General features: G+C 35.1%; 3 protein-coding genes across 4 annotated transcripts; 1 reads left to right on the top strand and 2 right to left on the bottom strand.

The window, feature by feature from the left end:
- Window positions 1–231: 231 nt before the first annotated feature.
- On the bottom strand, window positions 232–13,655 carry RLT2 (Homeodomain-like transcriptional regulator). 2 transcript variants are annotated; one of them, XM_012232823.4, is made up of 18 exons: window positions 13,020–13,655; window positions 12,195–12,659; window positions 9,402–9,481; window positions 8,056–8,484; window positions 7,890–7,979; window positions 7,638–7,802; window positions 7,280–7,502; window positions 6,957–7,057; window positions 6,365–6,451; window positions 6,122–6,274; window positions 5,872–6,027; window positions 4,678–4,887; window positions 3,920–4,597; window positions 3,284–3,838; window positions 2,274–2,903; window positions 2,059–2,163; window positions 1,412–1,675; window positions 232–1,195 (listed from the first exon to the last, which is right to left on the bottom strand). In XM_012232823.4, exons 1-18 carry the CDS (start codon window positions 13,135–13,137, stop codon window positions 392–394), a joined length of 5,313 nt encoding a protein of 1,770 aa, XP_012088213.1. In that variant the 5' UTR covers window positions 13,138–13,655; the 3' UTR covers window positions 232–391. The 2 variants fall into 2 exon arrangements, with proteins under 2 accessions (XP_012088213.1, XP_012088211.1); XM_012232821.4 differs by having other exon boundaries at window positions 9,402–9,487; window positions 13,020–13,654.
- A 2,573-nt stretch (window positions 13,656–16,228) lies between these two features.
- On the bottom strand, window positions 16,229–16,947 carry DMP7 (transmembrane protein, putative (DUF679 domain membrane protein 7)). The gene has a single exon (XM_012233020.3). It carries the CDS (start codon window positions 16,945–16,947, stop codon window positions 16,315–16,317), a length of 633 nt encoding a protein of 210 aa, XP_012088410.1. The 3' UTR covers window positions 16,229–16,314.
- Window positions 16,948–20,016: 3,069 nt separating this feature from the next.
- LOC105646884 (uncharacterized) lies at window positions 20,017–23,561 on the top strand. Its single transcript, XM_012232820.4, has 2 exons — window positions 20,017–22,770; window positions 22,886–23,561. The coding sequence occupies exons 1-2, from the start codon at window positions 20,190–20,192 to the stop codon at window positions 23,266–23,268; spliced, it is 2,964 nt and encodes a 987-aa protein (XP_012088210.1). The 5' UTR covers window positions 20,017–20,189; the 3' UTR covers window positions 23,269–23,561.
- Window positions 23,562–24,996: the final 1,435 nt, after the last annotated feature.

The raw sequence follows: 24,996 nt of genomic DNA, 5'->3' as shown, positions 1-24,996 counted from the left end.
TTTTACATTTCAATAATAATTATATCCTCGTCAAAATGAAATATTAAAATGCAGAATTTAAGGTTAAATTTATATATTAGGCTAATTTGAGACCAATATATTTTCCGTCTCATTTCCTCTTTCTGTTTCTTTCTCTCTCTCTCTCCCTCTACAAGTCCGCATAAGAAAGCAGCACCTTAATTGGTAAAGTGGCGGAGGGAAAATCATTGATCGAGGCATACAACTGCAGGCTGGTCAAAAGAAATGACAATAGATTGATATTTAAATATCAACAATTACCTTTTCTTCTATAAATACATTCAGTTCACTTATACTTACAGGCGGAGTTGCGGAACACTAAAGAATGCAAGTTAGAAATAACTTTCTTAACAGTCTCTATGTTAAATTTTACTTACTTATAATCACTAAAATCTGAAGATGTAGATCCAATGATGTCGTCCGGGTCCCCATTCTGCTCTCCATCCCTGATGTCATCCTCATCAGAGTCCCCATTTATAAATCCCTCCACGTCCAAATCTGCTTGGTCATCTTCATCTTCATCTTCACCTTCATCGTCATCCTCTTCCTCTTCCTCTTCATTGGCGTCTACATTGTAATCACTTCCCTCAAGTAAGTCATCAGATTTGCCATTATAACCACCAGAGTAGTCATCCACTGCCATATCATCATATTCATCTCCTGTAGCTTGACCATTATCAACATCATATTCTGATCTTTCTGAGCTGCTGAGATTTTCGGTACCTTCTTGGAATCTCGTTTCATCACCATTCCAATCGTGCCTTCCCAACTTTCTTGGTGCTTTGTCATAGATTATTTGCTTGGGAATATTTGCTACAGAAGAAATGCCCACTGTTTTCTTGACTGTTTTCTGCCTACTTCTAATGCTGCGACGACCACGCTTACGCCCTCCTCGCCCACGTGATTGTCCTTTCCATGAAAGTACCTGCCCTATTCTGTCATTGTTTGTGGCCATACTTCTCTTAACAGATTCTGATCTAGAACCAGTAACTCTTCTTTGAGACTTCCCGCCGCGGATACGACCACGACCCCGACCTCGGTTCCCCCTTCCACGACCCACTGCACTAAAACCAGCATCGGCCCAATTCTCTTCTTGAAATAATCCAGTTGTATGAGGAGTTTCATTGGCTTCATTATCTTGGGTGCTTTTCACAATGGCAAACTTGGAAGGAAGCTTCTGAGGAATAGGCATGAAAGTCAAGAAAACAGTTATTAAGCAAATTACAATTCAAATCAGGATATAGTATTTCTTTTCTCCTTCCCCCCCTAAAAAACAGAACTAAACATTTGTTGTGTTAAGAATCCAGGAAAAAGACCCAATACAGGGAGAGAGAGGTCCATCCCAACATCATTATTTGAACTAAAATTTATGCTCTAAAGTAGGTTTACTTACAATGTAGTCTACACTCCCCCTGTCCTTCTGAGACTCAATTTTTTGATGCAGTGTGTATGAAATCGAGGAGTCAAACTCCATCACTCTTAGAGCTACAGCTGCCGTTGTTCGTGGTAACCACGGAAGCAGAGGAACCTTTTCCATTCTGAAAGAATCATTAGCTGCAACTCCAGATAGGTCGTCTGAACCCAAAAGTTCATTGGTCGTTTCAAAATTCGAGGATAAATAATCCCTCTTAATGGAACCCTCCAAGAATGTCAGAGTCTGGGGATGAATATGCAAACAGTTTATTCAACGTTAATAAGTTTATTAGTGACATGCAACAGAAGTGTGAACATGAGACAACTGAATTACAGGTAATACAACTCACTCGTATTTTTCTAATTTCACGTTTACCAGAAGTAAAGAGACACATGTCACATATCAATGCAATAAAAGTAATTGTATAATAGCAAGCGGCTAGGTATTGAAATGAAAGTAAACAAGAGTTCAAAACCTTGGACCCAATCATAGAGTAAATAAGGAAATATAAAAAGTTGAAATCTTAAGCATAAGAAACAAGGGAAAACATTGAACGTGTAGGAAAAAACAAATAAGTATGAACTACATCACAAATAATGAAGTAAGAAAAGACAAGGCCACATAACCTGAAGCAAGTCTTCAGCTGTCAATGAGGACTGCAGGTTCGTACCCCATGATTTTCGATAGCCATTAGTCCAAACAGATTGAAGAGCTTCTGGCAGAACAGAAACCTGCAAGCCCAAAATTCAGATGCACTTTCCTAATAGTAAAGCTAAAATCACAATAATAGTACCAGTAATATAAAGCTGATCTGCCAAGATAAGAACATTGAGGCACTCACCTCAATCAAGGCTAATTGCAATTTAAGCAACCTGATCCGCAGTGGAGAAGATGAACCACGCAAATTATAAGCAGGCCCAACCCTCAGTTTCTCTTCAGAGTGAGCCACGTGTTTGGAAAAACTGAAGTCGCTGCTAGATTGCTTATATGGCTTATGGCAAGAAGGGCAATGGTCATCTTCAGAGAAATAAATATCATAGCAGTAATCACAAAGACTGAGCAGTTGTCTGCATCTTTTCTTTCCATACTTCACTGCACATAATACTGAAGAATTACAGCATTCTTTCCATATCCACTTCTCAAAATCCTGATATCTTTTCAAGGCAAAATTCTGCTCAATTTCATTTCTTCCAAGTTCAACAGCAAAAGATGTCGAGGTATCAGACATATCAGAATCTGCAAGACATACAGTGCTGCTTGGGCTATCAATAGTAGCGCCACAATCAGGGCCAGTAACCATATCAGCAGCTTCTGCTTTAACAGTGTCCCCAATTTGTCTCCCTGTGTTTGCAGGTAGCATGTTCCTCCTAACAGCTTCCTTAAAGGACATCTCAACCTTTTGCAACATCATGTGCAAATGGGATTCTCTAACCCCACGCACATCCAAAGATGCCAACAATGAATCAAAATCCTGCACGCAAATTTCAGAAAGATGATAAGCAAGCACAAAAAGGTACATGCAAATGGAAAGATAAAGGAGAAGAGTGAAATAGGAAGAAGTTGCACAGGATCATTGTCACAGGGTTAAGATTACTAAATTATAGTAGCTCTCCAAAAGGAAATATTGCATGTGGCAGACACCTCTTGCTTTTCTTCCATAGAAAATCTAGCAAAAAATGAAACTAGAAATGCATGCCACTTCCAGAATATTGTAGACACAACACCATGCACAAATGCAACTCAACCCCCCCCCCCCCCCAAAAAAAAAAAAAGGGGGCAACATATCGAGTATAGTGTAGGTCATACATAAACTGTCGAAGCAAAAGCGAGTCAACAGGGAAAAAGTACTACCTGTTCAGAATCAATAAGCCTCCAACGACCATCACGTAACTCAACGAAGATTCTGCCACATCCAGGATCATTGCAAGAAGCAGATGTGATAAATTGCCAGTATCTATTACGTCTGCGATCTTGACCAAGAGGCAATGATCTGTACACATACATCTCCTCTGCCTTATGACCAATGAAGGATTTTAGCTGGGAGCGTGACTTTTCTGCAGCATGTCCTGATTGATGAAATGGAAGATTATCTGGACCAACAGAGAAATCTTGCATTTGCATGTTTCCTTCAGTAGTGTTAAGATAATTAATGTCATTCTGTGGGTCAGTTGATTTTTCTTGCTGAGCAGCAGCATTTGAAGGCATCTCATTAATTTTTTCATCAACTGTGACCAATGGGCTTTGCCTAGCCTCTGCTATAGACATTGCGAGATTAGGTTCCACCTTGTTTCCTGTAAAGAAGGGAAAATGGATCTTTGTGATATACTCTTCCTTCATTCGACGTTTATCAAGTTGGGCCTCTGCCCACATTTGCTTCTTTAGAGAATTTGCAGCTTCCAGGCGTTCCTGAAAAGCCCTCGTTTCAGACAACAGACAAGCAAATTGCAAGATTTTAAAATATTTTACCAGAAGGAGAAGTTACGATACCTCAAGAACAACCCGGATAGAGTTTCCTTCAATTGCCACACCAATTAATGCAACAAGGGCATTAAGGCGCTCCTCCACACTCAGATCAGAGTACTCCCCCTCCATCAGACCCTGAACCCATGGTTCACCAAGGTTGCTTTCATCAATATCTGCACCTTGTTGCTCAGCATTAGTGGATACACCAGCAACATCTATAGATTGACCAGTGGAAGATCGAACACCTTTTACTTCAGAATGCATTGAAGACAAACCCTCGCCAACATTCTGAAGTCCAACTTGTGGAGTGCTGATGACCTCATCATTCTCCTTTCCATTTTCAAATAATTCTTCTGCATTAAATTTGTTTGCTTCTGGAGAACTGCAAGCTTCTTTCTTAGGGTTTAAGTCAGTACCTAAATCATCAACATCAGGATCATCTGCCACATCACTCTCAGAATCGTCATCTCTTTCAGCATCTTCAGCATCTTCTCCATCTATAAAACCACTTTTAAATATCCGGATTCTTTCTCTAGCTGCTGCAAGTATTGCCTCAGTATCATCTGGATCCTTCCTATAGGCAGGACGCACACAATATGTAGATGGAGCTGTTCTCTCAAAAAGTTTTGAATCCCTCGACAAAGCAGCAGCAATTGAAGCTTCAGGTGTCTTGCTTGTTGTGAGATCTCTTAGTCCAGATTTCTTTGATAAAAAATTAGTGAATGAGATAGGTTAATATAGGAAGGAAAACAAAAGCATAAACAATCAGTAATTTAAATTACCTGAATCTTTTCTGCAACTTCTAATATAGTCAGACCCTTGCTTCCTTCAAGTGACAGAACATGAAATGCTGCAAATTTAACAGTACCAGGTGTCAAGCGATGCCTAGATCTGCGCTGGTTAGAAAATCCCCTTTCTCGCATTATAGCTACAGCATTTTCAACTGCCGCTCCACTGCGTAAATTAGTAATTACATCTTGACCATCATTACCCTGAATATAACACCAAAGAGAATATAAACAAGAAATGAATCAAACAAAACATAGAAAAAGAATGACCTTTAGAAGTGAAAATGAAAAACATACTGTCCTCACATTCATGGATACCACATCTTAAGGCAACACTATGGAACATGTGATTCTCAGGCTATTTCTGATAGTAATAACAAGACACCAGACACAGCAACCATCAGAGATATTGACCTCCAGTTTTGATTTCCATACAAGACAGCAGCACAATCATCCAGATAGGATGATTGGTTTTCCATCAACAAAGCCATCAATCTTAACTACTGTAGGATATGCTTCTTTCTTTCACAATAAAGCACCTTATCTTACAAAAAAAGTGCAACTAGCCAGTACTGGTTTTCAACTTGGTTAATTAGGCAACTTCACAGCTTACCACTGGAGTTACTAAAAACTTTCAGCCAACACCAGTGAAGCCTCCTCTAGTAGAATGAGTACAAGATTTGGTTTCAATTAATTGCGCTTCCGCAACAGTAAATAAAAGCAAAAACAAATATGAAGAATTGGGATCGAAGTTGCAAAAGGCTGGATATAGAGAAGAGTCATGTAACAGGACAACTAGTGTCATGGCTTTAATTTTTGAACTTTTTGCAGGATGTCATTGAGACTAACACTATAACAAAATTCACAATTTAACTGAATCAACATATTTGCAAATTGCAATCCTCAAAATATATAGTCTTCTCCATAAGGGAACCAACGACATACCAATAACAAATGTAATGACATTTCCATGACAGGTATTACTAAAACTAAAAAGTGGAAAGTTTGTACTTTGTGACGTGTTTGGTAAAGCAAAATGGAGATATCTGTCATTCAAAAGCAAAATGGAGAACAGTCTCAGTTTCTCACAACACAAGCATAATAAGGAGACAGAATGTACACTGGGAATTAACGGAAATAGGAAAATTATATGTTGAAAGAAGAAAAACTGAATGAAATGAGAAGCACCTCATTATCATCACGAAGATAAGCCTGCTCAACATTTCTTTTCTTCAGTTGTGGCCCAAATCCAGCAGAAAGGGCAAACTGTCGCAATATTTCAGGCCACGTTAATGGATTTAAGTAACGTTGCCAGCTGCGTATATCAAAACCCCATGCATATGCCTGATACAGAAGACCAAAAATATATCGGTTGAAAAGCAAAGAAAAAACTGAGAATATGAAATTGCCACATTTACAAGCAATTAGCAAGACTTACCCCTTCAACAATCTGTGGATGTCCACCTCCAGGATTAGCAGCACTGTTCTGATTTGCCCCTAACCCAGAGGCAGGTGTTCTAGCAACATCTTCAATATCTTTAATTATGGTTCTCAAAAGAGCAACATGTATTTCACCTAATAGCCTTGGATCCTGAAATAACAGAACAGGAAATGCATCTAAATATCACTAAAACTTAGATAGTCGAGTCCCATACATTTCAAAGACATAAAAACTGCTTACATAATCATGAAAAGCTTGGACAAACTCATCCAGAGTGAATGGCCATATCCCGAGAACATCCACAAAAGTAATTAAGAACCTCCAAACCTGTAAGTTCACAATTTACTTCAAGAGCCTTATAAAGACTGAAAAGTAAATAGGAGGGCGTAAGAAAAATTGTCTACTATAATTAGAATGCATGTCCATAGAGGAAAAATGAGGAGAAAAAGATGCCCTTGCTTAAGTTTGTACTCAATTTTGACACTCAAACCAAGTATAATTTCCCATTGGACTAGTAGTCCACTGGCTGAGTGCCTGCCTCATAATGCAAGAGACCCAGGACACAAACCATATCAACGGCTTTCCTTCTAAGAATTTCCAATCTATCAAAAAAAAAAAAGAGAAAAAAAAAAGCATGACATGAAGTTAATGTACACTCTAGAAGAAAAGCTGAAGTCATCCCTTTTTAATCTTTTTCTCTAGAGCAGTACCATGCTGCCCATAATGGCAAATGCAAGAGAATATTAGCAATATTGGCCCATTGATTCTCCAAGAGTGTGTCCAAAATACAAATGGAAAAAGAAAAAAAGGATTGAGAATCACTTAAACTCACCATTAGAAGATTCCCTACATTCTCCTCTGAACTATTCCAAGGTTGAATTGCAAAAGGCCTCTTCAATATAACAGATTTGGGAGGGAATGAAGCCAGCTTATCTATAGAGAACAAAATATGAAAATGTAAGCCTGTGCAGTCGTACTGAAAATGAAGTTCATTCACAAAATAACCTTAACAAGTGTTATCATTTGGGGCCAAGAATCATATAAATTAAACTCAAGCATTGCAAAGAACAATGAATACAAAAAAGTACAAATATAACAAGCTACTAATAACTAAACAGATAGTCTTGAATGTAAATGAGGTCAGACATAACTAACCTCTGAATGAATCAAGATTCTGCAGAGTTTCAAAGTCAAGAGAAACTATCGAAGGCAAGCCCTTGCTTAAGGCAGCTAATTCCATGAGTTCCAAGCGCTCATCCTCAACTAGCTCCATTGACTCTTTAGCAATTCTGCGTGCAATTGCCCTCTCAGTAGCAGCCTTTTGCCTTGCTGCCTCCTTTTCTCTGCGCTGTTCTTCCTTTTGACGCATTTTCTCAGCCTAAGTTTAAGAAAATAAAAAAAGTAAAAAACAAATTTATCCTCACATGCAAAATTTATAAAAGGATAGTTCAGCATTGGCCTCTGCATATGCAAAGTTATAAAAGGAACATATTGGAAACAGGGTCAAACTTACTCTCATAGACTCCTTCTGCAAGAATCTCTCCCTCCGCTCTAGTTCACGCCTTTGCTCCCTCTGGTACCTCTCCTCTTCTCGCTGCTTTTCACGCAATAACCTTTCTTCTTCCTTCCGCCTTTCACGGTCTTGTCTTTCCATTTCTTTCCTTATTTGCTCTTCTCTCTGAATATGAAGTATAGGTAAGGGACAACCATCTGCACATAACCTTATAGAATCATGGAAGAAATTATGTGAATAATAAAATTTTACCTTTCGCCTTAAGATATCTTGCTTTTCAAGCTCTTTTCTTATCCTCTTTTCGTGGGCCTCAACTTCACGTGCTATTCTTGCCTCCTCACTCTGCAAAAAAGTTAAATAAGCATGCATTTTTAAGTCTACAGTAGAAGAAGTCGATGTCTGAATGAAGTAAATCTACCTTTCGCTTCCTCTCAATGCGCAAAACATCCTCATCATGGGTAACCCTCCTCTCAGACTGCATAAATGGATTGTCCAACACAGAAATTGGGTGGGAACCAATTTGAGCATCCCCACCAACATTTGTGAAGGAGCTTTTTCGTAGTACAGTATCATATTCTGTTGTAGCAGATGGCAAGAGGTGGCCCTGCCTGCCTTCTGGGGGCATGAGATTTAGACTGGGCAGCTGACTTGGAAAACCATATCCTGAGGTCATTTGCTCATTTGCATGCATTAAAGGGCGTCCTGCAGATAATGCTGCACTCTTGGTATTATGACTGTCTGCTGGCGAACCAAATTGATAGGATGGGCCAACTCGTTCATATGCATCTGCTCTAACAGTCGGTTGCTGGGGAAGGAACTGGTATTCATGCACAGGCCTTGTAGTACCCTGAACATTAGATGTGTGAACATGATTTATTTTCCATATAATCATTAGAGAAATAGAAGAGAACTGCAATATATTTTATATTTGCACAAAAACATGGTGTCATCAAAAGATTAACATCAAGCAAAAGAAAGTATACGGCAGCAAGTATCAGACACCAAATGGGGGATGAGGATCAGAATGAAATGAGTTAGTAAATTCCACTTGTGAATGTGCACATGTGTGTTTTCTTTTATTTTTTTATTTTTTATTTTTTTTGGTGGGGGTGGGGGAGTGGTGGGGGCACAAAGGAAAGAGAAGCAGACATATTTAAACAGGAAATAGAAATGCATTTGAAATCTATTAAAACTTTCTAACTCCTGCTTCATTGCTTCCCTCGAGGTTATTCTCACTGTTACCATATTTGTCGTCACATTTCTAGTTAAATTGGGTTTCAGGAACTGAGTCCACGTAGGATTTTGGATGTCCACTGAAACCAAATACTGAATCAAAACACAGTTAACTAGCAATATAAACAAGACAATCCTGATCAGTTGTCACACGAAAAATGAGCCTATACTATGTTCCGAATAAACATTTTTTATTTTTGTAAACAGCATATTAATCTAGTTGCTTACTTAATCGCTCTACTTTCCACAAGGGAAAAAACCCCACAGATTCTTATAAACCACCAGACCTATGTATGGAGATTGCCTTTCACTAATATACCTCCATGCTGGTGGTCTTCATGTTCTATGACAACAGCATTTATGTTTTCAATAATTGAAAGGTTTCATTAGGATCTTAGTTATGATTACATAGGTAGAATGATAAGTTCTCTGTACAACAGAGATTGAGAGACATGGACAGAGAGATAAAGAGCAATATCAATTCTATCAACATCCCTCTAGCAATTCAACAAAATAAGAATATAGCCTAACCTTGATAGATTTTGCATCAAGTCGCTCATACAGGCTGGCCTCAAAAGATCTTCCAGGCTGCTTCTGCTGCCCCAGTGTAGCTGTTCCTAGTATCATATAAAAAAGATCATCAAAACACGTTCAGCATTCAGTAAGCTATCTATTGCTGGCACATGGAAATGTCCCACAAACCAAAGCAAGTGAAAAGGCAAATATTGGAACGTAAGTTAGAAGACAGCATGATGTTCAATATGAGAGAAAAAGAAACTTTAAAATCGGATGAACAAAAAGGAACACATCATATTCTTGTGAACAGAACAAGAACCCTGTGTTAAAAGGACTTGGCACCAATGCTTTACATAACAATATCTGTCATGGCAACACCATCAGTAACAATGCCACAATATTGGGCCATGGTGTAATCAAACTAGCTGGTACTACCTTGAATTTTTGAATAAATTAGGAAAAAATCAATTAAGCCATATTTTAGCTAAATATACAATGCATAAATATTATCAACACCTAAAAGAACTATTTACTGAATGCAAACTCATGAATTGCTTGAAATATTACCTAGACGAGATCATTTTGGACCTCTATCCCTCAGAACAATAAATAAATTTGACATGATACAAAAGTTTTTCTAATTTATGAAATTATCTAAGTTGTTAGTTAAGTATGGCAATATTGAACACAACAAGAACCCAACACCAAATTGGTGGTCCAGGTTTATCACATTCAAGTCATTATCATGTTAACCAGATTGTGACATGAAAATAATCATGTTGTATTATAAGTTGACCTACAAGCCCATAAATGATATGTAACACAAAAATGAATTAAATCTCATATTAGCTTTGAGTAAAGGAGATGGATGTTGTCTCCTCTACAAAAAGAGAAGACTACCTTCTCTTTTAGATTAAAAACAAACTCATGAATGAATATTTCCCTTTAAATATGACATTTTGTTTGGAAATGGGCTTTATAAATATCTATATATATATATATATATATATATATATATATATTTCCCTAATGTGAACGCATTTTTCAAAGGGAACATATATTATCATGTCATGTTGCATTACCCATTTAATGATTGGATGTGTTTTAATTTTTAACATGGTAAGCTTATTTTATCATGTTCTAGTTAACCCAAGTCATGTCATAGTGGTGTAGCAACGTAACACGAATATGACCATTAAACACAAATTGCCACCCATGATCATTAGACACAAGTACCTTGTAAATGATTAAAACAGACTGTTAAACTGAGTTATAAATTATAAAATTAGGCCAAAAATTGAAATTTTAATTTCCAAATATTCTCATAGCAAATCTGCTGGTATAGTCTGTGGTTGTGTCCTGGCTAACAACCCAAAATACAACTCAAGAAGAAGGCTTAACGTGCCAGGGTGATAAAGGTAGTTAAAATGAAAAAGGGAAAAATTAAAAGAAAAAGGAAAAAACATATTTGTCCTTGCCCATTATGTTGTCTACCCATTCCCCTTTTCTTTATATTCTTCCTCCACTACCTCTATCATGCACCAATATTCTGCCTAGGTACACTTCCCTCCCGCCTTCCCTTTCTTCTTCTTCTCACGTCTCACTTGACCCATTTGAGTATCGGCTCAGAAACAGTCATTTGTCCATTAAAGAGTGGCAATATGATTTCAAAATCATAATAATATATTGGCACATTATGAATCAACCAGCAAAAATCCCGTTATACACTGAGCGATTTTGATATTTTTGAACATAGGTCATCCATGTTCATTCCTTTGAGCTTCATTCTTGCGAACGTACTCCCCAGGGGGACACTTAACGCATTAAATTCAATTTCTAAATTTTCAGAATGCACGGGCTATAGAATTTCATATTCCAACAATATTCTTCTTTGCCTTTTCTTCATTTCTTAATGCAAAAGGCAAAGAATGAGTAGCCTACCTCACAAAATATCTTGTCTCAGTTAACTCTAAAGTCTAAGCAATATAGAATATCATCAATGTCATCTCAGATTGACACTTCCCTCAAGACATTTCATTCCTATCCATTTCTTGACAAATAACAACTGTAAGCTAAACGCTAAACAGCAACGTTCAGAATGAAATCTAATATTATCAGAATCTTATGATTCGATTCAATTTTTATGCTAAATGATTCGAATCTCATGGGTGAATCGGAATTGATCGTGAATCTTACGGTTCGAGTTGATTTTCATGTTCAACAATTCTCTTACCCAACAAAACAAGTGGAAAAATTTAGGAAATTCTAGCGGCTTGATAGTTTCACTTTGTCTTCATCTTAAAATTTAACTTCATAGTTTGATATTTTGAACTCGACGACTACACAAGTCATTAGGTCTGTTTACTTTTGTGTTTAGTAGATGATTTAGAATTGAAATGTATATAAATACATTATTTGCAACTAAATTTTTTAGCATCTTTTCATAAAATTAATGGATATATATATATATATATATATATATATATATGCATGTATTTATTTTTAATTAATTTTAAAAAGCTATACAGAATCTTACAATTCAATTCTCAATTCTAGATTCTAAAATTAAAAACTTCGATTCTCGATTTGACAACTAATATCAGTGGTATTTTCCTAAAGCATCAACGTTCAGAATGAAATCTAATAGTCCTTATTGCTAATATCAGTGATATTTTCCTAACTAAACCGATAATCAGCTGCAGATTGTCACTTAAAAGTAAATTTCCAAACTTATTAAATTAATACCATTTCTATACAGGATCATCAAAGAAGAATGGGGCAACTAACAGCATCTATGCGCAAAATTACCTATAGGTGCACCAAATGCATCTGGTGGCAGGGGATCAAACTCCATCCCAAGAATAGGACCATCCTCCCTCAATGGCTCCCCCAACTGAGCCTCCACAAATGATATGGCTCTAAGCTCAGCTATTGACTGCTGTGGTTCATAGTATCTCCTCACTGATGACATTTCAGGAGCAAGCCTTGGGACAGCCACCCCCGGGGTCCTAGCAACTACTCTCCGCGGATCCATCCCATGACCAAATGGACTTGTTCCTGAAGCAGGCACAAGCATGTGCTCGTTTCCAACCTCTGCCACTGCCCCCATGTCCTCACCAGATGGTGCCGGCGAATCCTTGGGCTGACGCTTCACTAGTGGTGCCTTTCTGTCCTTCAAACGCCGATGACAGAACCACATTTGCAGCTGGCGATCAGAGAGTCCCAATTGGACTGAAAGCTCTGCCCGCAATGACTCTGAGGGGTATGTCTCAACTGAACAAAACACAAGTTTGCAGCAATTTAGCCAATATTTTGATAATACGGCCCAAGAATAAAAAGCCAAAGCTGAAAACTAAAGAGTAAGAATTCCAGCTAAATGAAATACTAAATTAGGACCAGAAAAAAAAAAAAACAGTTTGAAATGCATTTTTAAAAAAAAATAATATATATACATATCAAGCTTAAATGAAAGCATAACAAATAAAGTAGCATAATAAGAGGAGAAATTTTCAGTTAGAGAGCTGCATTTCAGTAGAACAGCTTCAGTTTTCAGTTAACAAATAAAAATACAAGCTATTAACTAGTTATTCAATTAAAAAAGAAAAGCTAAAAAAAAAAATTAAAAAAACAAACCAGCATAAGTTTTTTCCAGAATCTCAAGCTGAGAAGCAGTTTTCATTTTCCGCTTAGACTTAACTTCTCCTTCAGGCTTCTTCTTCTCTCCATCCGCTGCACCACCACTTCCATCCATTGCTGGAAACCCTAGAACTTAAGCTTAGAGATTGAAATCAATAATCCAGCATAGAAATGAGAGAGATCGAAGCAGCGATCTTACTACTTAGGTAGGCATACTTAAGATTCATTGATTCATACAGTTTCTCTCTCTAGTTTATCTCTCTAAATGAAGAAGAAGAAGCAGAAGAAGAAGAGATGATGGTATTTGGTGCGTGTGATTGAGATGTGCGGTTGTGAGATTTGGAGAATATATAGTAATATCATCAGTAATTAATATTGTAATAGAAATTCTTCCTTCTTCTTCTTATTCTTATTATTATTGTTGTTGAAAATAATAAATAATAATAAGATTGTGATTTTGCATTTAGAGAGAAACTACGAACAAGCGAACGAACAGTCTTTCTCTCTCTAATTGCTTCCATTATTTTTTGTTTTCTTTTTAAAAAACCAAAATTTAATTTATAAAAATTGAATATTTTGAAGAGAGAAAGAGTTTGGTGTGGTATTTTGTCAGATGATACTTTTTGGAAATCAAAGGGATTGATTCATTCTCGAATTGGGTTTGTGACTGTTCTTTTCTTTTCTTTTTTTTTTTTTAAACAAAAAACAAATTGAGAGAGAGATTTTGGATTCTTTTCACTTTTGGATTTTCCAAGTTCTTAAATCGAACCGTTTCTTTTCGCGGTTACTGCTCATTCTTTTATCGCCATCAACGACTTGTCCACAGGTTTCATCACAATCCCAACATCTTGAGCGCGTTTTTTCACGCTCTGTTTCGCCTGAAGATTTTCTTCCATGTAATCAGATAAATTTTTTTTTTTTCACACATTACAAATTTCAAGATAACTTATATTTTTTTTCTAGTGCTTATTAGAAATTAATACATGCCATCGTAATTATTTATTTTACTATAGTATTGAAATATATTTCTGACAGTAAGCTATATACAGTGTATTTTTTAGATAAACAAGGAAAAAATTATGGAAAAATATGATCCAAGTATTTTAATTTTTAATACTAACAAATTTCTATTTTCTAAATACGTAATATCATTGAATACGTAATAAAGTACATTGTTACTATTTTTGTTATTGCAGTCAATTCTTTTAATTTTATAAATAGATTTCTTTTAATAAATTATTAATAAAAAAAAATTAATTTCAGCATTCATTCAATTGTTGTTCAAAAGATGGTTGTAAGTAGCCTCCACTTGTTGACACTCTTCATAAATTATCCAAATGAACAAAAAATAAATAAATAAAAAGTTTGACTATTTTTACAATTATAGTTAGTAATTTATTTTTATTAATTGATAATAAAGTATTTTTCTTTTTAATTACGGCATCTATATATTTTGCATTTAATTTTAGTGACATGATTTTTACGCCGATGTATAAATTATAAATTATCGCCTTTATTAGTAAAAGATTTTTTAAAAATTTACCCTCTAAATTTATAAATATTATTTCTTAAAATAGCACTTCTTAATTTTTGAATATTTGACATCCTTCAATAAAAAAACTTAATCTTGATGCTGACTCAAAAATTGCTTGACTACATGTACTAAAAAGAAATGCTTTCTGAAAAACCTAAATAATCTAAAAATAGAAAGGTTATTCGTCTGTTGCTATCTCATACTTTTGCTTTTTGATAGTGCATAATTCTATGCCATTGATGTCACTAATTGCTCATGGGATTATTTCTCATAACATTCTAATAAAATATAGAAAATCAAATAAATACGCATTAAAAATTTACTCATTTATATATTAGAACTCAAGGTCAAGCTTAATTATTTTGTTAAATAGTTTTCTTTTCGAATAAATTCTCGAGTAATTCGTGGATGAGTCTTTATTTATAGTCATATTGTTCATTAATACTTACTTTTCAATCCATGTAATAAAGTACGAAAAATATTCAAAATGATTTTTCTTCTCACTAGTGATTGTGTTCAGAATTGGCTTTTTAAGTAGAATTAATTATTATTTTTCATAGTGTTCGGTAACATAACATCTGAACTAAATTTTAGAGAATAAAATAGCGTTTAAAATTGCTAAAATAATTAAATATTATTAAAACAACTAACAACTATCAACTATCAAAATATTTAATTTTGTCCAACAATACAGTATACATGTTCTTCTAAAAAGTTAAAGATGTACAGGTAATGTACATAGTACACAGAGATAGTATGATTTTTTTCGGACCATCCATGTTATCTTCATGTGGCAATTAATGTATCTTTCATTCTGTTTGTCATGAACATTGTGAGAGATTGTAAGCAACGCTCCTCACGAACAAGTAGAACTTGTGCACTGTCTTTTTTTTTTTTTTTTTTTTTAAACACAAAATTGGACATTGGCCCCTTCATTTCATTTTCCTAATTATTATTATTATTATTAAATTATTTGGGGAAAATAGGGTTGAGTTGAGAATTAATAGGTCTAGGATTGAATTTGCAAATTGCAAGTCTCGTCTTGAAAAGTTCTTGAAATTTTCAATTTTATGACATGCTGTTGATTCTTGACTAGGTTAAGATCTTGTTTTCTCCCTGTCTCATACTCCATTTTCATTTTTCTAGGTCAACTTTTTAGTGCAAGACCTAATGTACCAATTGGGGCTGGAACAATACCCATTTTTGATAATAAAATTCTCTAAAAAAATTTACAAGATACTCAAATTAATGGATATAGATAATCTTTTAATTATTTATAAATTATAAAAATAAAAGAACCTGTAAAAAAATAAAGTTCCCCTACTTATATTTTGCATGTATGGAAAATATTAATTAGACCAACGTTTTGTTTTAATTAAATCACTATTATAGTTAATTAAGGGCTAACAGCTTAAATTAGCTTGAAAGTTTAATAAATTGGCCAAATTTACGATAAAAAGAATTTCCATGAAAGCCCAGTAGCCCAATAGTATAACAGCCCAATTTGAAAATGAAAAGGCATTTCTCTATGCAAGCTATGAACCCAGTAGTCTAAGTGGTTCAATTTCATGTTTCAAACGGCTCGTCGTTGTAAGGGATATCTAGCTTACAATTTGCTAACGGCAGTACAGAACGCAATTATCAATCAATTCATGCGATTAACAAACATTAATCCCAGAAATTATACGTTTCCATTAATTCACGAAAATTAAATCATAGTATGTTTAACAGTCAAGGGAAATTTAAAAAAAAAAAAAACTAATGGCGCGATAGAGGGGCGCCAATACCATGTCGTTTACTAGGAAACGCGAGGAACAAAACACTGCATATAGCCCCGATAGCAACAGGAACGACGACCAATAAATCTTGAACTTCTTCTGTTGGTGTTGGAAAAAAGCAACTCACGACATTTTTATCAAACAAAGCCACAGCTCCAAAAACCACCATAGACATTAAAGCATGAAAAAGATCAAAAAATCTCAATTTATAATTTGCAGCCTCTTCCGGTGATAATTTCGCCGGCGACGATCCATCCATAACCCATAAACCCTTAAACGTGGCCATTCCATATCGAACTTTACCTCTTTCGTCGCGAAAACTATCCGTAAAGCACAAGAGAAAACAAGAGAAGCTACATAATGTTAAAAGACCTAATGTCAATGACTTGCTAGTGATTGTACGACATTGCCCTTGATGTGTCATAATTGGTGATAAAATTTGAAATGCAAGAACAGAGCCTGTTGGAAGAAGTTTAGCCAAATGTGCAGTTCCTTTAAATGTCTTTCTCACTGCTTTTTGTGCTGGTGTTTTTGGTAATTTTTGGATTGGTAAATTTTCAAGAAGAGGTGTTGTTTGTGTTTGGAATTCTTCAGAGACCATTTTCATAGCCATGGCTAAATTAATTTCTGATTTATTTGAATTAATTGGTAAATGGCATATATAGATATGTGTGTGTGAGAGCATATATAAGTGCTTAATTGCAGTTTTAATTTCTTAATGAAACTAATTAATGAGCTTAAAAAAGGAGATGGGTTGTTTTTTTTTTTTAATTTTGTAAATTTATTGTTTTATTTTAGTAAAGGAAGATTTTTCTTTTTCTTTTTTTTTTAGTGACAGTTTTGGAAAAGAGTTATAAAGATGTTATTAGCTTATAATTATGAAATGAGTTAGTAAATTTATTGTTGAGAGAGAGAGAGTTTCATTTGGGTTTATGGCTATTTGTTGGCTGGGAGGTTATAAACTAAAAAACAGAAGAAAAAGAAGTTTGTTATGCCAAGAACTGTAACTTGTTTTAGTAAACAAGTTGTTAGAAACTACCAACTACCAGTTGTTCTAGTGAGATGAAGTACTGGATCCCTTAAGCAACGTCCAAACGTTGTGAATGGAGAAAATTGAGTTGAGAGGGTCGCCTCCATAATGGGCCTCTATAGAACCCAAATCTAGATTAGTCGACTGTGTCAGATATCGGATGGTTTACAAAAAAAAACCAAGTTATTGAAACTCCATTATGTATATCATATTATTTGCAATAGCAGAAACTAGAAAATAATAAAACTTCGAGACGTTTCCATGAACATTTAAGACTTGAACTCCACATTAACAGTCTTCGGTGTATGAAAACAAAAATAAATTGAAGATTGGCCCAATCTGTTGTGATTATGAAGAAATCTTCTCTTGTTTGTGTTTTTTGGACTTGGATGCAGCTCTACTCTAATGGATCAAAGGCTTCACCACAGTGCAAAATGGAAAATGGGCCTGTGACAACTTTCTCTCCTGGCATTTGATGTAATTTTGCATTAGAGATAAGAGGCGGACACGCACTGTGTTGAAGTGGTAAGCAATTTTAATCCGTGAGAGAACTAAATTTTTTACACCATATAGTCCGAAGGGAGATTATAGCTTCTGTTCCTGAAAAAAGGACAGGCAGTGAAACAATGATACTAGACAAAGTGGTCGAAGGGGTAAATAACTTCAATTGCTGAAAGTTCGATTTCCAGAACGTGTACTCACTGAGAGAACAAAATTACAATTCCTGATCCTTGAAAAAAGGCAGGTGATGCAACAATAATGCTAGACAAACAAGTTTCTTGGAGTTTTTATAATCATGCTCCCTGTCAACTAAAATATATCAATTTCAATAACTTAAATAAGGACAAAAGATGCTTCTGATCCACAGTCTGCTCGATGACTAATTGCCAAGATTAGCTGACGTTTAAGTCCTCAAGTATCTTTCAAATCTGATAAATTTTGGACATTTCTATGATATTTCAAAGATGATAATCCTTAATCTCTCAAAAGCATTTTCTAATTGAAAATTTTAATAAAAATTGGTCTAAAATTTTAATTTTGAATAACAGAAAATAAATTAAACATTATTTTAATTTATAAATCAAGAACTTAATAATTAAATATAATTGTAGTGCCTGGAGATTTTTTATTGGTGAAGAAATTATAGAAAGAAATGTGGGGCTTTGACCAGCAAGTTAGGTGAAGAATTGTACCAAATGCTACCCATTTTCTACTTGATTTGGACACTTTCCTTTGTTTTAATTTGATTTATGATGGATTGATAATTGGTTGGTAATAAATTCTACCATCCACCAATCATTTTTTTTTCTTCTCTAGTAAACATTATCCCAAGAAGCATATATGCGCGTTTTAATTTAACTTCACAGATCCGACTTATCGGAAATTATTTCATTACTCATAACTTTAATTTTCTTTTTCCTTTTTTTTATAATGTCAATTCTTAAAGGATAAGAGTTGTTAGACATGAGTTTCTTTTTTGCACATGGAAAATATTTAAAGGAAATAAAGATTTGAATCTATTAACTAAATAATTGGTCTGAGCATGTAAAATTAGAAATGTTAGTTGGACAATGCTTATTTCCTCCACAAGGAGCAGCATTATTTTCTGAAATTGGTAGCTGTGTGGGTGCAAAGATTTTCAAAAGCATGTGTTAAAGTTCATTATTTAGTGTTTTTTTCTTAATTCTTTGCCCTTTTTAGTTGGTTCCAACTAAGAAAATTAGGAAGCAATACTGTTGCATCATGTGCACTAAGGGATTTAGGTCATTGGCTTCAATATTTTTTATTAGGGTCTAGGGAATTTTTTTAATTTGTTTTACATATAATGAAGAATTAATTTAGATATATGCAGAATTCCTTAGATTATTTTCCTCATTATTTTATTTTTAATTATTTTATATACTGAAATATAATATTAAGCAACATTTATTTATCAAGGGTGCTTGGTGATATTTAAATTCTAGAATTATTTTCAATTTTTTTCTTAATTTATCAAGGGTCCTTTTTCTGATATATAATTAATTTTAAAAATTGGAAAGGACAAGCAATTGGGAATTATATTCAAACTTTAACAGAAAATCACGTGCATGCATGCACTAATCATTTTCAATAGCATGTTTTTCAACATTCAAACGGCATAAAAAAGCTTTTTGACTTGGAGCCTGGCTATGCAATTAGGGTCTTAGCAATCCCTTTCTAAGTGTTGCAAAATCCATTCCTTAAGTGGTCTTTATCAATGTGACATGCAATTATGAAAACCGAAAGACAGAGCATCGAATTCCCTTTACTTCATTTCATGTTATAGCATCTCTAAATTTTTTCGATCAGATTTATGAGGCTATTTATGGATCGATACGATAAAAGTAGAGATTTTTCAAAAAATATTTTTATTTTATATTTTTTTTGGTAGAAATAATTTGTTTTAAAAATGTATATAATTTTCAAAAAACATGATCAGAGTAGCAAGCGATTGTAATTTAAACGTAATTTCTTAATTCTTTTAAGGATGAAAAAATAAATTTGATAGCGGGGAAAAACACAATTTGATAGAAAGCCAACAAAACCTTTGTGCTTTGTGTCTGAGAGAGGTAAGTTTTTTCCCGTTATACTAACCCTTTAATGACTCTCATTGACTGCCCATTGTTTCCAATTCTGAACTAAATTCTCTCTGTTACCCTCTCTCTAACACGATCCTATCCAGTGGACCAATGGGGTACCCCACGTTTGTCTCTTAAGTAGGTCCCACTTCACTCCTTCAAAATCTCTTGTCCAATTCTGAAACAGACCAAAACTGAATCACAAAAATTTCCCTCTTCTCTTCTAAAATGCTACTGTTCCTTTCCCTCCTCTTTCTTTCCTTTCCCTTCCTTTCTCTCCCCCTAAACCAAGAAGGCCTTTATCTCCAACGAGTCAAACTCGGTCTCTCCGATCCTACTCACTCACTCTCTAACTGGAACGAGCGAGACGACACTCCATGCAATTGGTTCGGCATCTCTTGCGACCGCGTAACTCACCGAGTCCACTCTGTCGACCTTTCCAACTCATTACTTTCCGGTCCCTTCCCTACCTTCCTTTGCCGCCTTCCTTCTCTCACTTACATTTCTTTCTACAATAATGCCATCAACGCTTCTCTGCCCGATGATATCTCCACGTGTCAGAATCTAGAGTACTTGGACTTAGGCCAGAATCTTTTAGTGGGGTTCATTCCCGAATCTCTGGCTCAGCTGTCGAATCTCCGGTACCTCAGTTTGGCGGGAAATAATTTGACCGGTGAGATTCCCGTGAAATTTGGAGAGTTCCGGCGGCTTCAGACGTTGATACTCGCCGGAAATTTGCTCAACGGGACAATACCCACTCAGCTTAGTAACATTTCCACTCTTGAGAATCTCAAAGTCGCTTATAACCCGTTTACGCCGAGTCCAATACCGATTCAACTCGCCAACTTAACGAATCTTAAAGAGCTTTGGCTTGCCGACTGTAAGCTTATTGGTCCCATTCCAGCAGTTCTGAGCCGGTTAACTCGGTTGGAGAACTTGGATTTGTCTCAAAACAGACTTAGTGGGTCAATTCCGAGCTCACTCACCGAGTTCCAGAGTATAATCCAAATTGAGCTGTTCAACAACTCTTTATCAGGCACGCTGCCGACAGGATTTTCGAACTTGACGACACTTAGAAGACTGGACGCATCCATGAACGCTTTAACTGGAATGATTCCAGATGAGTTGTGCGAGTTGGAGCTCGAGTCTCTGAATTTGTACGAGAACAGACTCGAAGGCACTTTACCAGAGAGTATAGCCAAGTCTCCCAACTTATACGAGCTCAAATTGTTCAATAACAAGCTCACAGGACAATTACCAAGTCAACTCGGACAGAACTCGCCGTTGAAAGCACTAGACGTGTCATACAATGAATTTTCCGGTAAAATACCGGAGAATTTGTGTGCAAAGGGGGAATTAGAGGACTTAATTTTGATATACAATTCATTTTCTGGGAAAATTCCTGAAAGTCTAGGAAAATGTCTCAGTTTAGGCCGTGCTCGGTTAAGGAACAACAAACTTTCCGGGGAGGTTCCAGAAGAGTTTTGGGGGCTTCCACGTGTGTATTTGGTCGAACTAGTAGGGAATTCATTATCTGGGAAAATCTCACGGAAAATATCTTCTGCGTATAATCTCTCTGTTTTGCTGATTTCAGAAAACAGGTTTTCTGGGCAATTGCCTATTGAAATTGGTTTTCTAGGAAATTTGGTTGAATTTTCCGCAAGCAACAATATGTTCACTGGTTCAATTCCATCAAGTTTTGTTAATTTAAGTTTGTTAAATAGGTTAGTTCTCAATGGAAATGAATTATCCGGTGGATTCCCTCCAGGAATTGAAGGTTGGAAGAGTTTAAATGAGCTTAATTTAGCAAATAATAAGCTATCCGGTATAATCCCAAATGAAATTGGGGATTTGCCAGTGCTTAATTACCTTGATCTTTCTGGGAATTACTTTTCTGGGAAAGTCCCGTTAGAATTGCAGAAACTGAAGCTCAATTTGTTCAATTTGTCAAATAATAGGCTTTCTGGAGAACTCCCACCTTTGTTTGCAAAGAAAATTTATAGAAACAGCTTTATTGATAATCCAGGTTTATGTGGTGATTTAGAAGGTCTTTGTCCTCAAACAAGCGAGTCAAAGAAGAAACTAAGCTACCTATGGATGCTTTGGTCCATTTTTATACTTGCTGGTTTAGTCTTTGTTGTTGGAATTGCTTTGTTTTTCTACAAGTACCGGAATTTCAAGAAATCCAAGAAAGGAATCATAACAATATCGAAATGGAGATCATTCCATAAACTTGGTTTTAGCGAATGTGAGATTGCAAATTGCCTCAATGAAGATAATGTGATTGGAAGTGGAGCTTCTGGTAAAGTCTATAAGGTTGTTCTCAGTAATGGCGAAACAGTAGCTGTAAAGAAACTAAGTGGAGGGAGCAAGAAAGATGATGCTATTGCTACTGCAAATTCTGATAAAGATGAATTCGAAGTAGAGGTCGAAACTTTGGGAAAGATTAGACACAAGAATATTGTTAGATTATGGTGTTGTTGTAATAATGGGGATTGCAAGCTTCTTGTTTATGAGTATATGCCTAATGGAAGCTTAGGTGATTTGTTGCATAGTAGCAAGAGTGGCTTGTTGGATTGGCCGACAAGGTATAAAATAGCTTTAGATGCAGCAGAAGGTTTATCTTACTTGCATCATGATTGTGTTCCTCCAATTGTTCATCGAGATGTGAAATCGAACAACATATTGTTAGATGGAGAGTTTGGTGCTCGAGTTGCAGATTTCGGTGTTGCTAAAGTTGTTCAAGGAGTTCATAAGGGGACAGAATCCATGTCTGTAATTGCTGGTTCTTATGGCTATATTGCTCCAGGTATATATCACTTACATTCAATTGACATTACCAATTTCATTTGTTTTTTCAGTAGTAATGTTCATTCCTATGTTCATATTATCATTCTAATTATATTGATCTTAATCTGATGCAGAATATGCATATACTCTCAGAGTGAACGAGAAGAGTGACATCTACAGTTTCGGAGTAGTCCTGTTAGAGTTGGTAACAGGCAAACGGCCTATAGATCCAGAGTTCGGGGAGAAAGATTTGGTTAAATGGGTTTATGCCACCTTAGACCAAAAAGGAGTGGATCATATAATTGATTCCAAGCTTGATTTTTGTTTCAAGAATGAAATTTGCAGGGTTCTTGATGTTGGTCTCCGGTGCACAAACTCACTTCCCATTAGTCGTCCATCGATGCGAAGGGTAGTGAAAATGCTGCAAGAGTCCGGTGTAGGAAACAAACCAAAATCCAATAAGAAGGATGGGAAGCTATCTCCATATTACAATGAAGAAGCTAGTGATGAAGTGTAGTTAAAGAGTTTAGTTGAGAGTAGTAAAGAGAGTTGATAGAGAATTTTTATTATGTCTTAGTGTTTGATTTCATAGGGCAAAGGGAATATGATTGGTACAATGACATTAAATAGACAGATAGCTAGGTCTCCCACATCCCTCTCTTTGAAAAGTATAAAGACTATATATTAGGACATGAAAGAATCGTTAATCGCCTTCCTCTTCAGTTAGGTAATTGTGACATGCAAATATAAGACTTGTCTAGAAAATGAATCACATATATTATTTCCATTTAGCAATAGCTATTATACAAATTGTATCCAATTGTCTCATTTGTGATTTATCTATATGTGTCTTCTCTTAATCAGCCTGATAAGACTTAGAACTAGTAACCTTATAATTCTGAAACCAATTTCATCGTTATTACTAAATGAAAACTATCAGCACGTGCGATTGGATTAGGAAAAATGAATTGTATTTTCAAGTACTACTTTACATGCAAAGTCAGGATTCAAAATCTAGAGGCACTGCCATTAAAAGAGTTTTAGGTGATTATCATTCTTAGCACACTCAAACACTTATGCTATATTCTATACTTTTCTGTTTTTGACCATTAGCTTTAGAGGTGAGCAATTCCCGATTTCTAACCGAGAATCGAATTAAACTTATTCATTTCGGTCGGATTCAGATAATTATTTTAGAAATTCGGTTATTGTTTGATTTGAATATATAAAACCATTCGGTTTTCAATTTTTTGTTCGATTATCATATATATAAGTATTGAAATTATTTTTAAGTCTAAAATAATTCATTTGGTTTAAAATAATCGAACTTAAATTGAACCAAACGGATTTAATTCAATTTGAATCGGTTATTATACCATTTAGTTTTGGATTTAGATATTATAAAAATATATTCTGATAAACTGAAACTGAGCTAATTCAGTTTGGTTAACCGGATGCTGATCCCTAATTAGCTTACTGAAATGATAAGTAGAAGAAAGATTCCAACTGGCAAGACACCTTTGGTAATTTAATGGAGGTAGGTGTATGGAAGTGCTTGTCGTCCTTGGCCGTCCCCATTTAATGGAAATATTGAATTTGAGTAAGAGCTTGAGGGGCCAATGCTCTCGCATTTATCAGGAAAATGATAATTTGGCCTGATAAAGTTGACTAGAGAAGTTTTTCAATACTCAAATTCATAAATTTGATTGAAACTGTTTGAGGTTGATCTTTGAGTTTTTTAAGTAGTGATTTTTATATATTTAAAATTTTTAAATGAAAATAAAAAATTAAAATTTAGATTCTAATATTTCATATAATGATTTATTTAGATTTGGTCTATGAATTTTTTTTTTTTTTAAACAAGAATATTTTTTATCTCATTGTATAAAAATATAATGGGCTAATAGAAAAATAAAGTAAAATGGGCCAAATTTTGGATACCAGCCCTTTAATAGAGGGCTTTTAGTTCATATGGGTTTAGCGTGGGCATTTGGACAAACATTTCTGCCACGTCGCAGATTGCATGGAAATGGAAATAAAAAAAAAAAAAAAAATCCATTTCAACTTTTTTCACAATCTATTTGACTTAATTGGGTAATTCGATAAAATGTCAAATTTTATATTATGGAATTAAAATTTATTGATAACTGCTACCTCTTAATTAATTTACCACTGATGATTAGTTACTAATAAGCATAATTTCATACCTGCAACGTACGTACCTTGATGCTGGGACTAAGTATAT

The sequence above is a fragment of the Jatropha curcas genome, chromosome 3 (assembly GCF_041381405.1).
Source record: "Jatropha curcas cultivar XTBG-Jc1 chromosome 3, XTBG_Jcur_1.0, whole genome shotgun sequence".
Lineage (NCBI taxonomy): Eukaryota > Viridiplantae > Streptophyta > Magnoliopsida > Malpighiales > Euphorbiaceae > Jatropha > Jatropha curcas.
Note: the sequence above shows the minus strand (reverse complement) of the source record. Positions and strands in the feature narration are given on the sequence as shown.

What these genes read in the sequence shown, in the direction of transcription:
- RLT2 (XM_012232821.4), bottom strand. Translation starts at nt 13,137, where the DNA reads ATGGATGGAAGTGGTGGTGCAGCGGATGGAGAGAAGAAGAAGCCTGAA. An exon ending in TCTGGAAAAAACTTATGCTG is followed by an intron (nt 12,660 to 13,019) that starts GTTTGTTTTTTT and finishes TGTTTTGTTCAG; the next exon opens with TTGAGACATACCCCTCAGAG. An exon ending in GAATCTTGATTCATTCAGAG is followed by an intron (nt 7,058 to 7,279) that starts GTTAGTTATGTC and finishes TGTTCTCTATAG; the next exon opens with ATAAGCTGGCTTCATTCCCT.
- LOC105646884 (XM_012232820.4), top strand. Translation starts at nt 20,190, where the DNA reads ATGCTACTGTTCCTTTCCCTCCTCTTTCTTTCCTTTCCCTTCCTTTCT. An exon ending in TTATGGCTATATTGCTCCAG is followed by an intron (nt 22,771 to 22,885) that starts GTATATATCACT and finishes AATCTGATGCAG; the next exon opens with AATATGCATATACTCTCAGA.
- DMP7 (XM_012233020.3), bottom strand. Translation starts at nt 16,947, where the DNA reads ATGGCTATGAAAATGGTCTCTGAAGAATTCCAAACACAAACAACACCT.